At 58.7% G+C, this 15,511-nt stretch overlaps 6 protein-coding genes across 6 annotated transcripts; 4 read left to right on the top strand and 2 right to left on the bottom strand.

Annotated features, from left to right (window-relative positions):
- Positions 1-558: 558 nt before the first annotated feature.
- On the top strand, positions 559-1,410 carry WHR41_02410 (uncharacterized protein; the record flags this gene model as incomplete). Its single annotated transcript, XM_069371016.1, has 1 exon — positions 559-1,410. The coding sequence occupies one exon, from the start codon at positions 559-561 to the stop codon at positions 1,408-1,410; it is 852 nt and encodes a 283-aa protein (XP_069232062.1).
- Positions 1,411-1,524: 114 nt separating this feature from the next.
- On the bottom strand, positions 1,525-4,176 carry WHR41_02409 (uncharacterized protein). The gene is made up of 3 exons (XM_069371015.1): positions 3,271-4,176; positions 1,810-3,047; positions 1,525-1,755 (listed from the first exon to the last, which is right to left on the bottom strand). The coding sequence occupies exons 1-3, from the start codon at positions 3,380-3,382 to the stop codon at positions 1,675-1,677; spliced, it is 1,431 nt and encodes a 476-aa protein (XP_069231940.1). The 5' UTR covers positions 3,383-4,176; the 3' UTR covers positions 1,525-1,674.
- A 559-nt stretch (positions 4,177-4,735) lies between these two features.
- Positions 4,736-5,604, top strand: WHR41_02408 (uncharacterized protein; the record flags this gene model as incomplete). Its single annotated transcript, XM_069371014.1, has 2 exons — positions 4,736-5,335; positions 5,410-5,604. The coding sequence occupies 2 exons, from the start codon at positions 4,736-4,738 to the stop codon at positions 5,602-5,604; spliced, it is 795 nt and encodes a 264-aa protein (XP_069231939.1).
- Positions 5,605-7,402: 1,798 nt separating this feature from the next.
- On the top strand, positions 7,403-9,053 carry WHR41_02407 (uncharacterized protein; the record flags this gene model as incomplete). The annotated part of the gene is made up of 3 exons (XM_069371013.1): positions 7,403-7,551; positions 7,757-8,264; positions 8,323-9,053. Exons 2-3 carry the CDS (start codon positions 7,820-7,822, stop codon positions 9,051-9,053), a joined length of 1,176 nt encoding a protein of 391 aa, XP_069231706.1. The 5' UTR covers positions 7,403-7,551; positions 7,757-7,819.
- A 2,996-nt stretch (positions 9,054-12,049) lies between these two features.
- WHR41_02406 (uncharacterized protein) lies at positions 12,050-13,121 on the bottom strand. The gene is made up of 3 exons (XM_069371012.1): positions 12,873-13,121; positions 12,642-12,819; positions 12,050-12,584 (listed from the first exon to the last, which is right to left on the bottom strand). Exons 1-3 carry the CDS (start codon positions 12,905-12,907, stop codon positions 12,156-12,158), a joined length of 642 nt encoding a protein of 213 aa, XP_069231705.1. The 5' UTR covers positions 12,908-13,121; the 3' UTR covers positions 12,050-12,155.
- Positions 13,122-14,768: 1,647 nt separating this feature from the next.
- Positions 14,769-15,511, top strand: WHR41_02405 (uncharacterized protein; the record flags this gene model as incomplete). Its single annotated transcript, XM_069371011.1, has 3 exons — positions 14,769-14,771; positions 14,881-15,169; positions 15,232-15,511. The coding sequence occupies 3 exons, from the start codon at positions 14,769-14,771 to the stop codon at positions 15,264-15,266; spliced, it is 327 nt and encodes a 108-aa protein (XP_069231941.1). The 3' UTR covers positions 15,267-15,511.

Below are 15,511 nucleotides of genomic sequence, written 5' to 3'. Positions count from 1 at the left end.
CGCTGGATTACTTGTCGGGTGAGTCGTGTCCACTAGCGATCGCCGAGGGTGTAGCAGAAGCGATGAATGAGTGAAAGGGTGCTGCAGCCAGAAAAGTCGCGAACGCAGTCGGCGTTGCCTGGCGGGTCGCAGTTGCTTTGAGGAAGCCGCATCGCCGGACGCGACTTCTAATGATCGAATGCGGCTGGCGGGAGCAGCCGAGTCCGTGCACGCTTGCAGGCCGACCAAGCTTCAAAGCGCGGGCGGCTTTTGGCTTTGGACGTGAGGACATCCATGTGACAGCGGCGGCAGTGAAAGGCAGCGCCGCCCTCCCGACATCACTTCATCCTGCGCAACCCATCTTCGCCCACCACCACCCGCAACCTCTCAGTCCGACTCGTCTGCGTAGCTCACTGGTGGACCATTCTTGATCGCCAACACGCAAATACCAGCTTCTACAGCAAACCCAACACCTCCGCCTGTCGCATCGCCCAGAACTCTTTGTTGAACCCTCTGGGCCACTTCCCGCCGCGACCGCCGCCGTCATATCCACCATCTACAACCACCAACACCGCAACCATGTCTCTCGCCGCTAGCATGCAGAAATTCAAGTCGGAGATGTCAGACGCCGCATCCCGCAATGCCTCCTCCTCGCGCCCAACCGCATCCACGCCCGCACGCACCTCCACCCCCCAACCAGGCAACAAGCGACCGCGCGAATCAGCCACGCCAGCCTCCGCGCCCCTCCCCGGCGGCAAATCCAGCAGCGCGGGCGCCGAAATCATGACACACATGGTCTACGCAGTCCAATACCTGAAGGACAAATTTCCGGTCGCCTCCACGCTCCCCGACATCCTCAACTTCCTCTCGCTGCCCAGCGACCTCCAAAAGCACACGCCACTGATCCGGCGCGCGCTCGAGAACCACGACCGCATCGCCGTCGTCCCCAAGCACGAATCGCCTGCGGGCAAAGAGACCTTCCGCTACAACCCGCAGCACCCCGTGACGGACGCGGACGAGCTCAAATCCTACCTCGCCAGCCTCCCGACCGCCGCCGGCATCCCCGTGCGCGAGCTCAAGGACGGCTGGCCGGCGTGCGTGCCCGCGCTGGAAGACCTCGCCGCCAAGCACGAGGTGCTGCTGCTGCGGCAGAAGAAGGACAACGCGCCCAAGACCGTCTACCCGGACTCGCCGCAGTTCTACGTGCACATGGACGGCGACTTTGTGGATTTCTGGGGCAAGTGCAAGCTGCCCGCGAGCGAGGCGGAGCTGCGCGCGGAGCTGGAGAGGGCAAATTTGACGCCCACGAGCCAGGTGAAGGAGGTGAAGAAGGGGACGATCCAGAAGAAGGAGAAGAAGCGGGTGAACCGCAGGGGTGGCAAGACGACTAACTTGCATATGATGGGCATCCTGCGGGATTACAAAAAGTAGTGGATTGGCTGGGTTCTTCGTGCGTGGTTGACGGCGAAAAGCCGGGTTGGCTGCTTGGCGATTTTGATTTTAGCGAGGAGTTACGGTCGATTTTGGGAGAACGGCAAAACAAAGCGGCTGAAACTGCGCAGAATCGCGGTGTGATTCTGGTCTATGGACCTGTGTTTATCTACTGTATCAAGTCTTGAATCCCTTCCACGCGTCTACCTCACAGCCCCACTCTACCTGTATCGTCTAGGTAACAATTCTCGGCGCTCGATCAGCCTACTTCCTGCGCTCCGGGAAAGCATTGTACTTCTTGAGCACGCGCTCGAAGCCGTCCATGCCCGCCTTGAGGGTCTCCATCTGTGAAGTGTCAAAGTCAGCGTCTTGACCCGAATGATACAATAGAAAACCTACCTTCGGCCCGTAGCTCACACGAACAAAGTGATGGCAGGGGCTATCGAACAGATCCCTACGCTTGCTGGGGTTGAGATCGAAGAAAATGCCCGGCACGACGATGACCTTCTCCTGCAAGCAGGCCTGGAAGAAGTTCAGACCGTCGTTGATCTCGTGCGGCAGGTCGCCGAGGTTGAGCCAGATGTAGAACGTCGAGTCCGGCGTGTAGTCCAGGCGGAAGCCCATGTCGCGCAGGCGGCCGAGGACGTAGTCGCGCTTGTCGCGGAAGTGCGTCTGCAGGGCGCGCATTTCGTTGCGGACCTTGGTGGGCTCGAGCATGGGGATGGCGGCCTCCTGGAAGGGCACGTTGGTGCCGCCGTCGAGGTAGGAGCCGCAGGAGCCGATGGCCTTGATGAACTCCTTCGGGCCGACGATCCAGGCGACGCGCCAGCCGGGCAGGCGGAAGCGCTTGGTCAGGCCGTCGATGATGAGCACGTCGTCTTCGTCGACGTCGTCGATGTTGTCCGCCGCGCTAACGACGGTGCCGTCGCAGTCGGAGGTGTAGTTGTATCCGCCGTAGAACTCGTCCATGATCAGCGTCGCGCGGTCGCGGCAGATGTCCTGCACCTTGGCCAGCTCAGGGTTGGTCAGCGTGCGGCCGGTCGGGTTGCGCGGGTTGGAGGTCAGGATGACACTGGTGCCGCGGGCGATTTCAGCGGCGATGTTCTCCGAGTGGATGTGGTAGCCATCCTCGCGGAGGAGGGGGATAGGGATGGACGCAAAGTTCTTGAACAGACCCAGCATCTCGTTGTACGCTGTGTAGTCCGGAATGAAAAAGCCCAGGTAGGCATTGCCGAGCACGGCGGCGATACGGATGAGACCAGCGCGGCCACCGGGGACGATTGCCACGTTTTCCCAGGTGTACTTGCTGACTTTGTCCTTGCGGTGGTGCTCGTTGTAGAGCTTGGCGACAGCGTCTCTCAGAGGCTTAATACCGGCCGTAGGGCCGTATTCACGGCCGGTCATGGTGATGTCGATGTGCGAAGGGCGCTCGAAGCAGCCTTCGATATCGTCGTCGACCTCCGGGGCTCCCTGACCCAGGTTTGCCCATGAAGAAGGGTCTTCGAGGTAGCCATGCTCGTAGGCACGCTCAGTGGTCCAGACGACACCAGTGCTGGCACGAGAAGGGTCGAGTCCGGCATGGGGTTTGTGGCCTTCGTGAGCAGTACGGAACTGCCTGTGCATGGAAGAACGAATCTCTTTGATTTGCTCCGTCAGCCTTTTCATTCTACTCTTCAAATGGGCGGTCCTAAGTATGCTGGTTTAGATCTGGACTGCAGGCTACGGCCCCCATCCTGCGGTAAATAAATAGGGCCGCAGCATTATTTGCTGATCATGACTCTTTCCTTGTTTGCACCAGCCAGCTGGTTTGGCATATCATGCTGAGCTGTCCAGGAGTTATTGGATCGGTGAAGCACGTACCATTGTTGGTAGGCTCCTTGGAGCTCGAGAACCGGCGGTCCTTCGGCGAGCGTGGTGGCGGGACATAGCCATCCTTGGGGTTGTCGGTGGAAGTCGTCTGGACGGTCGCCATTCTCAGGGCGTCTAGTGCAGGTTTGATACGTTTACTCTGGATGAGCAACCTGTGTGCTTGGCTAATCTTCAAGATCGAATAAAGTTACGGTGAAGTGAATCTTCAGGCAAGGCAGATATCCGGTTTTTCTTGGCGGGGTAGGCTGGCGTAGTCTTTCGTCACAGGATCTAAAGCCTGAGATTTGGTAATGGAAATACGAGAATGAACGAAACCGATATGATGAGAGATTGCGCAGAGAGAAAAAATGAGGGGCTTGCAGGAGACAGAAACCTACGTTCTATCAAAACTCAATGCTGCTTCACTCGTGCCAGAGATCTTTGAAGATAACGAACGGGGTCTGCGCAAAAGCCATGACGTCGTGGGCTGAGAGCCAAACAAACCCAACCGCCAGACCGCCCGAAGTCAGCAGACTTGAACGAACCTCGTAACATGAGAGTAGATGTGGCCGCCGCTAGATCTGGCATCGGTAGATTTTCGACCCCCTATGTGGCACGGGCAAGGTGTGTGAAGGTCGAACTCTCAATGTGACCAGCCAGAGTGTGTCTGAGGAACACACGCTCTTCAGGCGCAGTCCAGTAGAGTCATCCCAGCGGCACAACGGTCCCTTGCTATGGAGCCGTATTCTTCGTTGTTCTTCTGAAAGACGACGTTAAGCATTCAATTTCGTGTTTTGCTTAGGAAAGAACTGGACCAGGCCAGCAACGCCAAAGTCAGTCAAGTCCCAGCTCACCGCGCCAAAAGACAACACTCCAGCCCATTCGCAGGCAAACAAGAGAGACTCCAGCTGCGAAGTAGGTGATCAGAGTAGTTTAGAAAACACAAACAACTCCTCCTACTCCATCCTCGGCGTCAGAACCTACCCTCGCCCTCGGAACCGCCCATCCGATCGCGCCTCGGCGCCGAGCCCTCGCATCTCACAACGCTCGACTCCGCCTCCCCGCAGCCTCACGTGGAGCCGTGCAAGTGAATCCTCCTGACCTCATGCTTACTCCTTTGGGTCTAAATAGCAGAATGCCCAGCGTCAGTGACTTGCTGCTATCGTTGCTACCGATGCCGCTATTGATGGAAGCTGCGGATAAGGGCGCCGGCTAAGCCTTGTTGCAGGGCTGAGTGGGAGATCGACGGTGGGGAATCGAGGGCTTGGTATCTGTTCTGTCCTGTATACTGCGGCTGAAGGTGGATGGAAGGGTGGCTGCAGGAACGAAGGATATAAGACGGCAACGGCCTCAATGGGTTGGAAAACGAGTATAACATCCGACGCTGATATTTCAAAAACTTCTGGACGAGATCTAGACGACTCTTCTATCCATCTACCTTATCTCAGCCATCCATCCAACCAACCAACCAACCAACATGACATCAACAATAACCCGCACCCTCCCCCCATCCCAAGCCTCCAAACTCCTCCACCTCCTCCCCACGCCCCACCCCACCACCTCACCAACAATCCTCACCCTAACGCAACACGACTCGACCTTCTCCAGCGACACCTACACGCTCGCAACCGCCTCGGGCGAAACCCTCTACACCACGACCAGCGAGCCCAACAACAAGAAGTGGACCTCGCACCGCACCTTCCTCGACGCGCGCGGACAGCCGGTCTTTTCGCTCCGCTGCGCGAACGGCCGCCCACTCCGCTGGACCGTCGCGCTCCCCGGCCGCGAAGACTACGAGGACGAGGCGCTCGCGACGCTGCAGTGGAGTCATCAGAGGGGGCAGGAGCGGGTGGAGGTTCTGCTGGGGGAGGCGAGGAAGTTGGTGGGGAGGAAGGAGAAGGCCCTGGGCGGGGAGGAGAGGGAGGGGCGGCGGGCGTCGAGCAAGGATGTTGCTGTTTTCGATGGGGAGGATGTGGTGGTGCAGACGCGGATTGTTGGGAACGGGTTGAAAGCGAGGGTGCCGTTTAGGGATAATGAGTGGGAGGTGAGCGTTGCGGAGGATGTGGATGCTGCGTTGGTGAGTTTTCCCCTCTATTGTTTTCGCCCTCTTTCGAGGAGTCGGTCGGGGCTTTGATGCTGACGTCTTGACAGGCTGCAGCGATTGCGGTTTTCTTGGCTATCACGCTTTGCGAGAAGCCTGCGATTTCTAAGAGTCAGATGCTTGTTGGGATGCTGCTACCTACCGGAGGAGGATTCGCGGTGGGTGCCGCCTCTGGGGGTTTTGGTGGCAGTGCTGGTGGCGGAGGCGGCGGTGGAGACGGTGGTGGTGGCGGCGGAGGTTGCTAGGTTTTTGAGGAAGGTCATGTATGTAATGATAAGAGATTGTTATGCGTTACGGCTCCTGTATACTTTCTCGGCGTTGTCAGCTGAGGAACCCATTCGAGGCTTCCAATGTTTAGGTCGACACAAAATGCAAACGTTCATTATGCGAATATGCGACGAGCCATTCGGAGTTAGATGCCAACCGTGAAATGGAATGTGGGATCAAACACTTGATTGTGACCTGCCAAGGCAAACATGATCAATCCATCACATGTGTAAGTACTCACCGCCGCAGCTCTCACCGCTAGCATATACATAATGTTTTACACTTCATGAGTACAATGTGACATGCTGCGTATATCGGTGCAAGGCGCAAGTTTGGACTCTGAGCGCGTGACCGAAACGTGGGGGTGAGCGTAACGTCAAGCTGGAGATGCATGTGAAGTGGACATGCCGCACGTGGAGGACCCGGCTGTTAGGCTTGCAGATGTCGAGCAGAATGACACACCGCCGTGCTTATTTTCTGATCGATGGCACGGGCGTGGTTCATGTCGGATCGCTTTGATGCAGCTGCGTGTGTAGATGCATGAGCGCATGCTGCGCGGGGTCGTGGATCGGCCGGCGTGGGTTGGAGTGAGGTAGCAATGGAAGAAGCCAACGCGCATTTATCCGCGTCGCCGTACGACTTCCGCTTCCTGATGCCCTGTTTAAGAACGCAACCCGGTTGCCGTGAAGTACGCGTCTACAGGATTGTTCACATGCCGAACGGCCTGGTGCTTGATGAATAGGGCTTCAGGAGCCGCGGAAAGCGTTGTCGAGATTATGTCGTGTGGAGATGGTGCCGCTCGGTGGGGGTCGTGCATGGAGCTAAGCACGACAGCACAGCGATGGCCGCCCGAGGCCGTGAGGAGGCGGGCAGGCGTGCATGCATGAGCAGCGAGCTGCGATGGCGTGCATCGAGGCTTCTTGGGTTGATTGCTATAGACCGAGGCGATATGCCAGGACAGATGTGTAAATCGTCCGGCGCAAGTCAAGCGTGAAGAAACGGCGGCCAGGGCAGGACTCGGGCGGGCGCCGAATGGCGACAGGGCAGGGTTCGGATCGGATGTCGGCAGGCGAACAAAGGGTCGCCGGGTGCTCGATTACACGTGCGCGGGCGGCGCATGACTGGGTGACGGGCAGCGGGTCAACGGCAAAGGGCCCCTTCGTGGATGGCAGACGCGAAAAAGTGGAGCGAAGGGCGACTTGGCGCGTGTGCAGGGAGGGCGGGTGGGCGAGGAGATGAATAGCTGCCGTGCGAGGCTGCTTGAGTTTGCGCTCGCCGCTCGGTCGAGGGCGGAGGAGTGACACCGGAGTGTGCAGCAAGGTACCTACATACATGCGCCTGTAGCGCGCGGTGGTGCGAGACGACGATCAGCGCCGCCGAGCCGTGCTGCTCCAACGTTCATGTCGGGGAGCACGAGCGAGACTCCGAGCAACACCAGTTCCTCAATCACAGCCGCCCGTCACACTCAATCCCCGGCCGCAATCGTGCAAACATCACAGCGCTCCCGGTGTCTCGCGGGCGCGCGCCGCATCGAAATCACGTCGCGCGGCGGTGGGCGCCCCATGCGGGCGGGTGTTTCCGCCAATATAAATGGCGGCGCTACGGAGGGAGGAGGAAGGTGTTGAGGGGCGGCCAGCGAGCGGGAAATTTGGGGCTCGCTGCCAGATGCGCCTGCCCAGTGTGCCAGTGCCCACGCCGACTCGCCGCCCACGCCGAGCACCACCCTCTGCGCTCTGGCGGCCGGCGCGCACCCTCTAGTCCTACCTAGCAGCTACCGTAGCCACCACCTCCTCCCAGGCCACCCTGCCCTGCTGTACGAGCCTCCCGAGTCGTCTCTCCCTCGCACCCCTCCACCTTCCTTTGGCCCTCCTGCTCCTTTGCTGAGCCTGTCTACTGCTTGCCGCGGCGCCTGTTCTCCCTGCACGGTATGTCTGTGTCTGTCCACTGTCGCCCGCCCGCCCGCCCACCCGCGCATCACCACTCTCGCACGCCTACATGACCCGCCCGTCGCGTGGGCTTCGAAGGTCCTGCCTCGGGCTGGCGCTGCAGGTGCCCGAGCACGTGTGTTGCTGGCCGGCGCATTCAGATGTCGATCCATAAAAAAATTGTCCGCTGACACATTCACCAAAGACTCTCGACATTTTTACGACAAACCCCTAACGTTACCTCGAAACGGCCGATCCCTCCACAACCATGGCCTTCTACGACAACGACAGCACCTGGTCCGCCCAGAGTCGCCAGCCGTCTTTCGAGCAGCAGCCTCCGCCCTCCCGCTCGGGCGCCGCCTCGGCTATGTCGCAGCAGACCGAGTCCAATGCCTTCGCCCTGCAATTCGAGGAGATCGAGCGCGCGACGGACAACCTGATGAAGAGCGGGAACTGGCTCCCGAGCCATCTCCAGGCCGGCCGCCGTGGCAGTGCGCACACCTCTGCGTCCTCGAGGAATCTCTCCGTGGGCGGTGACCTCGACGCTGGCCGACCGGGCTCCGCTGGTCTCCAGGGATTCTACGCCGGCCAGCGCTTCCCGGCGCAGAACCGTCACAGCGAGGCCGAGCAGATGCTTCAGGCGAAGCGTCGCATGGCCGCGCAGAGGGAACGCGAGCTGCGCAACTACCACCAAGAGCAGCAGTACAACCGAAGTGAGTACCTAGGACTGCACTCAGCCCGCATTGGAACAATCTAACGATATCTCCCCAGAGGACGTCTCCGGCGCAAAGACCGACCGCGCCATGAGCCCCAACACCATGAGCGAGGAAGACCGTCGCGAACTCATTGCCCGCCAGCATCGCGCTCTGTACGGCGACAACTCCACCCTCTACAACGCCGACGGCACCGCCGCCGCTCGCCCTGCCAGCCAGGACGCCCGCGTGCCCGTCGGCGCCCGCGGCGCCTCCCCCCTGGCCTTCGACCCCTTCAGCGCCCAAGCCCAAGCCGCCGCCAGCAACGACGGCGCTGTCCAGATGCCTCCCCGCGACCGCGCCAACAGCACCGCCTCGCCCGTCAGCAACCCGTCCGCGCAGCAATCCTTCGCCCTCCTCAACGACCAGCAAAGCCGCCGCACCTCCAACTCGTCCCCCAGCGGCTCGCCGCCGCTCGCCCAAGGCCCCAAGGGCGGCATCTCCGGCGTCGCGCCCATCGGCACCCGCCCCGTGCAGGCTCCCGGCGCCGCTGTCAACCTCAACAAGCGCTCCACCACGCCCCTGACCCCGTCCTCGCTCGCCTACGGCTTCAGCAGCGCCGAGTCCCAGGGCCCGGCCGCCGCCGCCGTCCCGCAGCCGCAGCAGCTCAAGGACGAGCGCTCCGCCTCCTCGGCTTCCAACCCGCCGCTCGCGGACAAGAACGTCGGGCTCGGTGGCGCTTGGGGCGGCAACGCGGGCGTCTGGGGCAAGAATGCTCTCGGCAGCGCGCAGGCTAGCGTTTGGGGTTAAGGGATTTAAGAAAATCCTAAGAATCTTCTTGTGGATGACACAGTGTTTGTCCGGGACGACGACGACTCGGCTACGCACGATGTTTTGAGCGACATTTTCCCTCCCATCTTTCTCCCGGAGCATCGAAATCTTATCTCGGAGTTTTTGTTCGTCGCAAGCGGCGGAGTATGGGTTTGTCTTTGGTTGGGAGAGAAGTAAAAAAACGACTCGTCTGGTGTTTCCTTTTTTTTCCCCTGCTATCTGCTTGTTACTTGTTTTGGCGGGGTGTTTCTGACGCGCACAAAAGAAAAGATCGCGCGCGCGCGTACGGATGGACGGACGGTGTCGGCATACCAGTGTGTTTGCATTTGCTTGCCTGCACGGCTTTCTGGGACTGGTGTCTTTGGGAAAAACAACAATTGTCGATACCAATCAACGGGACGAGGAAAAAATTTGTTGCGAGAGCGTCGCAGCGACGCTGTTGTTTTGTTCATTGGAGGGTGGAAAGAACGGAGGGTTCGGGCTGGCGGGCTCTCGCTTTGGCCGGTTCGATCTTCCAGAGGGAAGGACAAGGACGGTGTGGTGTTCCATCTGCTTTTTTTTCTTTGGGGTCTTCACTTACCTTTCTAGACCTCCGGGTCACGACGAGGCTTTCTACGTGCTTTGCGGGGTTTCGGGTGGGAGCGAGGGGGGGAAAGGTCGGTTGCGGATACCAAGGTGTCTTTTTGCTGAGATGGGAGGGAAACGGGTAATGCTTGCTTTTGCTTTTGTGTTTTTTGATCGTGGTGCATTTGCCGGGGATAAGGTATCACTTGTTGATGGGAAACATTTGGGCGGACACGAAGGTGTTTTTGTGATTGTTCGTGGGGCGGAGGAACATGGAAAGGAAAGATTCGTGTTTTTTTTTTCTTTTTGGTCGGCGTCTTTCTCTTCTGGTGCGGTATCCGGTGCGTTAGGTAGTCGGCATCAATCTATTCGGGTTTGAGGGGACTTTTGATGTCTTGGTCTTGAGCTGTGAGGTCGCTGGTGTTGCCGCTGGTGTTGTGCTGATTCCGGCTTCGTGGCCAAGGCGAGTTGCGTGTGTGGTGTGAGGTTGAACAAAGGTTAGACGCCACGCTCTATGAGCAGTAAGGTAAGGTAAGGTGATTTGATGTGCGTTTGTGATGACTTCGTCATACGAGAACGACGATTATGTGTAGGCACTGGCACGGTTGCATGACCGGGTTGATCCCTCTTCAAGCCGCCCTGTTGGACGCCCTGCAAGGCTGACCCCGTGACGACCCGCGGTTTCAGAACTGGCAATCCGCGGATGGCAGCCTGGTTCGCATTATTCCCTGAAGTTGGCTGTCCGTGTATCAAGTACAAGGCCTCTCCGTTGAAAGCAAGCCTACAGTTTACGGATGATAAAGTACGGGAGGGTGCATCCTGCCGCCTGGCCGCTGTAGCACAGAACTCAGGCCGCCGCCTGTGTCGCCCACTGCGACCAGCGACTTTGGGGTACCTTGCAGTGCTTGTACCACGGAGCAGTCAGTCATGCACCCAGCCCGGCAGCGCACGCGCGCAAAGCTGCAGTCCTGAAATGAGAGACGTCAGAAATACGGTCCCCCATCACGCATGCCCGCCGTCTCATGCACGCGCCCAGGTGCTAAGCGTCTACCGTCACCCGGCTCTCCCTCCAAGGAGAAGCGGTGGTGACGTCCGCAAGCTTCAAACCTACCACACCATCTCGCGCGAGCCTAATGTGACGACTTACGTTGGGGCGCGCGAACCGGCTTCCTCGTGCCCTCTTGCCGCAAGTGATTTTCTCCTTCTTGAGGGGGCAAGGTTCACGATGCACGTGGTAGTTGTTTCGAATATGTGATCGCAAGGTTGATTCTTGGAACTGGGCAGTGAGCAGGGTTGCTCCCACTTCGCTGGCGGCCTGTGATCCGTGGGTATGACGCGCGACGTGCTGGTGCAATCAAATGACTTTTTGGGTTGCTTGGGTCAGGGAAAGGCAGAGTAGGGGTTTGGTGACAATGGATCTGAACGTAGAAGATTGTTTTGTCGTTTCTCGACACCTGCCTTCTGTTCTTTATTCGCATGTTATTGCATCTCGTCTGTGTCAGACAGTCAGACCGTGGCACCAGAAACGGATATCAGCAGCGACGAGAGACGTTCGAGGATCACGAGACACTGTATTGCCTGAGTCGACGCGGCTGCCTTCTTCCACGACTTGTAGCAAACGTACGAACATATACTCCCAACAGGACCTGCAGAAAACGAGCCATCCACCGGTAGACACCCACGCCTTCAAAACCAACACCACATCACCAACTGGCATGCGTCCAACAAACACCCGGCACCAACACCACCAACAATGACAACCCCACCTCACAACGAGCCAACTCACCCGTCAACAGCAACAACACCAACGCCAACCCTCCCCACCCTCCCCCCCGAACTCCTCCACCTCATAACCACCCACCTCCCCCCCTCCTCCCTCACCTCCTTAAAACTAACCTGCAAACCCCTCTACAACACCCTCCCCTCCCCACCCTCTCCCTCCCACCCCAAAACCACCCAATCCCACGCCCAACCCGAATCAGACTGCGAACTCCACGCCCTCCGCCGCCACCTCTCCGAGCGCCCGCTCGCACTTTCCGGCCGCCGCAAGTGCATCCTGTGCGCGGGCCCGATGCCGCTGGCCGCCTTCCGCGGCCGCGCGGCGCCCGTCTGCAAGTGGCACGACGGGTGGTTCGAGCGCGTGCTGGTCGCGCGCGGGCTTCCTGGGTCTTATGGGGACGGGGCGCTGGAGAGGGGGAGGAGGGTGCGGCTGCTGTGTGCGCATTGTAGGGTTGTGAGGGGGTGGGATGTCGACAGGTGTCGGTGTGAGGAGGCGGGGGAGGGAGGTGGGTGTGCGAGTTGTGGGGTCTGGGAGGTGGAGTGTTGGGTTCGGTTGGTTGGGGAGTGATGAGATGGGGGTTTGGAAGTGGGAGGGGGGGGAATGAGAAGATGAGGAATGGATGGGAAACGACTGGAGTAAAGAAGTTCAGATTGATTCGAGTGGGTATATGGCGTTACGTTCGGTTGGGTTGTTGGTACATGGCGGCGTTCTGTTCGAGTCCAAGAAAGGGGCACAGATCATATGTCTTCCACCCTCTCCACCGTGACGTCCCAGGTCTCTTTAAGCTTGTGCTTTTCGTCCAGCAGGACGACGTGCTCTCGCGCAGCGCCGAGCTGCATGCCGTAGCTTCTTACGGCGACGGCGACCGTTCCTTGCGCGGCGCTCGTGCAGACGAGCACACCAACGCACGCGACGTGCACGGCTCCAAGAGCAAAGCGACACCAGATGCCAGCTTTCATGATGGATTGTTGCCACTCAAAGCTGGTGACGACGTCGTGCGAGGGCTGGTGTTGGTCGGTCCAGATGGCCTCGATGATGTCGGAGCAGGTGTCCTGGCTGTGTGTTGTGTTGAAGAAGAGTTCGAGGACGAGAAGACGCGCGCAGGTCGAGACGAAGGCGTCCAGGAGCAATGTGTTTGCGAAAAGACATATCAATGTTCGGTTGCGCTTTGATGAGTTAGTCTATTTGAGTCATTATCCCACGATGATGAGGCGAAGACTTACAGTGAGAATGCCATAGAGGCCGAGCAAGCTGAATGCGCAGCCTGCGGTGGCATATCCTGCCGCTCCGTATCCAATCACCATGCAGTCGCGGGGAAGGTACGTGCAAAGCAGTGCCGTGAGAGCATGGTATGACAAAGCGAGAATGGCCGTGGCCATTGGGAACACGCGACTTGTGCTTCTAAAAGCGTGTCAGTGAATGGTACTACAAGGTATGAGTATCACGCAACCGACCTGGCGCGTTTTCCAGCCATCATAGCCTGCTCCATCCCGATCCGAGTTATGCAAGTCTCTAGTCGCGCGTCCAGTAATGAAATTTCCAAGTATGTCTGAGCCCTGCCAGAGGTCGCCCAGCTGCTATCCAGCGCAGTGAGTGAGGAGTTGTTCGTCGTCGACGTTGACGTCGGTCACGACGGGTAGGGCGCGAGAGGCGGGCGCCATCCTTTTTGTTCGATCGGATCACACGAGACTCGCACTGTTGCTTCCGTCATCATCGCAAATCATAAGGCTTGAGCTCCCGCCCGTATCCGAGCGGAACAGAGAAGGCGACGCTCCGAAGTCCGCGCCTTATGCGCGAACGACCAATCCGAGGGCAAAGATCGCCGAGACAGACTCTGCACTAGTCGCGGCACTTGCGCGGGACGATTCCCAGTCGAGCAGTCACGGTGAGCAAGACTTGCTGGGCACGCTGCTTGTTGCCCTATGTGGCTTGCCGCACATCCTGCTGGACCTGCTGTCAGGGCAAGCCTCATTAACCTTTATGCGTCGGATTCACGGAACTGTTCATACCACCACTTCCGCTGGCCGCGACGAAGACGCGGCGGAATGGAGGACTGACTCTCGTGCACGATGTTATGATCTCACCGCTGCTGTTCTAATCGGCTGATCCGGCGCGAAGTCTCAGACGAAGGACTTGGTGTGGGGCCGACTTGATAAAAGGCTGAAAGTATACTCCGCAGACAGCACACCCTCCGTCACGTATCTTCGATCGCGCGACTGGAAGTCTGCGGCCTAGATCTGAACGTTTCGCGACTCAAGTCTGTTTCGCGGGCGCGTTTTACGAGATGTGTTCCCTTTCGCGCGGGCCATCGTGGCGATTGCGGAGAAAATTGCTTTTAGAGAAACCCTAGCATTCTGCAAGCCGTGTTCTCGGCATGCCAAAGAGTCTGCAGCCGGAATGTCCATCCTGGGGCCGCGGACGCCGGCGCACCGCGAGCATGTCTTGGTCTAGAAGCAGACTGCCCTACTTACCCGGTGTTCCATTTCCGCTCAAGCAACTGAGCTATCAAGTGAAGTATACCACGGTAGCTGAAGAGCGACAAACCAGGCAGTATGCGAAATGTGTCTCACGTGAGACAGTTCGTCTATTGCACTGTCTTTTCATGACAACGCCACCAGCCAATAACATACGCCGCCTCATCTCAAAGGTAAAGGAAAGGAAGTAAAAGAGAAGGAGAGGAAAAGGGATATCTCGATGCTAATTAGGATAGATCCCCATTTCCTCAGCGAGGGGAGGGAGAAGAATGGTTCAGACGGCCTGCGTCTCCGCGAGAGCGACCTGAGCTTTTGAAGGAAATGCGTAATGAGAACGCGCCATGTGACGGGCTTGGCGTTGTTTGCACTCCATGAAGCAGCATAATGCGATATGAGGACCTGACAAGGTATTCGGTATGGTTGTGTTCTGGACGGGAGCGTTGAGGCGCTCACGTGCCATGATATTTCGGTCTTGTGTCAACCACAGAACCGGACGAATCACTTTAGGTGTGTCGGTGTCAGAGGTGGTGCCTAGGAATTCTATCAAGTTGGTCATCCAGAAGCAGGTGTGTGGTGCATCATTTTCTGCAACCTTGACGGTCGATAGCAAGAAACACCTTGCAGAGTCTCCAGACTCGGGCTCTGAAGAGCCTCGACCGCGGCGTTCCAATGCTTTCCCCGCGCGGCGTCCCGGCCCGCACCTGCAGCACCCTGCTCGAGCTTTCTGGAGATGAAGCGTGGCTTCAATTCGGACGATCCCATCTCCTTGCCCGACCATTCACCACTTCACCACACGGAAATCAGCAAGCGACGCAACTACACAACTTCCTCTTCGATACCCCTCCATTGATCTAACCCCCGAAAACACAAATCACAATGGTACTTCCACCCCAACCCGCACACCCTCCCCCACGGCAACTCCCCTCCCACCACCCACCCACCGCAATCATTCAACTCCGCCCCAAGCTGACCCCCTCCCCCCTCCCAGTCCTCCGACTCCCCCATCCCGCCTACCGCCTCTGGCGCCACCACCGCGCGCCCCGCCTCGCCCAAACCGCCCGGCGGCCCCGCGACAGCCATCCGCCGCCGCGCCGCCGCCGACCGCGCGGACAAAGTCGCCAACGCCCGCCCTTCGAGCACGCGCGCCGCGGGCGCCGGCGGCAGCTCGAGCACGATGCTGAAGCTGTACACGGACGAGAGCCCCGGCTTGAAAGTCGACCCGTTCGTCGTCATGGTGCTGAGCATTGGGTTCATCATCAGCGTTGTGGCGCTGCACAGTGAGTTCATCCGATGGTTGGAGGGGAAGGGGGGAGAGCATGTGCTGACGAGGTCGTTGCAGTTCTTGCGAAGGTCACGAAGAGGTTCTCTTCTTAGATGGGGACAAGGATGGAGGGATGGACGAAGGGGGCTGGTGGAGAAAGCACTGCCTACAACAGCAAGAGCGCGGCGTTTTTGGATTTACCTTTTGGGGTCTCTTTTATTCTCATACTTCTTTCGACAAAATACACAGACTTCGACAAAAGGGTGGCGGAGCGAGGTTCTTGTATCATACACACCATCTGTGCACATGGCCTCGGCCGTTCGTGGGGCGGAGCGAATTGATGTTTTGTTTTCCCTTG

Source organism: Cladosporium halotolerans (assembly GCF_011745625.1).
Source record: "Cladosporium halotolerans strain TM138-S3 chromosome Unknown Sca6, whole genome shotgun sequence".
In the NCBI taxonomy this organism is placed as follows: Eukaryota; Fungi; Ascomycota; class Dothideomycetes; order Cladosporiales; family Cladosporiaceae; genus Cladosporium; species Cladosporium halotolerans.
This window is presented reverse-complemented; position numbering and strand designations above follow the sequence as displayed.

Excerpts from the sequence above, each read along its gene's own strand:
- WHR41_02406 (XM_069371012.1), bottom strand. The coding sequence starts at position 12,907 with ATGGAGCAGGCTATGATGGCTGGAAAACGCGCCAG. Across the intron at positions 12,820-12,872 it reads ATGGCTGGAAAACGCGCCAG|AAGCACAAGTCGCGTGTTCC; the intron begins GTCGGTTGCGTG and ends ACACGCTTTTAG. Across the intron at positions 12,585-12,641 it reads GCCTCTATGGCATTCTCACT|CGCAACCGAACATTGATATG; the intron begins GTAAGTCTTCGC and ends AACTCATCAAAG.
- WHR41_02409 (XM_069371015.1), bottom strand. The coding sequence starts at position 3,382 with ATGGCGACCGTCCAGACGACTTCCACCGACAACCCCAAGGATGGCTAT. Across the intron at positions 3,048-3,270 it reads CAAGGAGCCTACCAACAATG|AGATTCGTTCTTCCATGCAC; the intron begins GTACGTGCTTCA and ends AGCAAATCAAAG. Across the intron at positions 1,756-1,809 it reads GTGTGAGCTACGGGCCGAAG|ATGGAGACCCTCAAGGCGGG; the intron begins GTAGGTTTTCTA and ends GACACTTCACAG.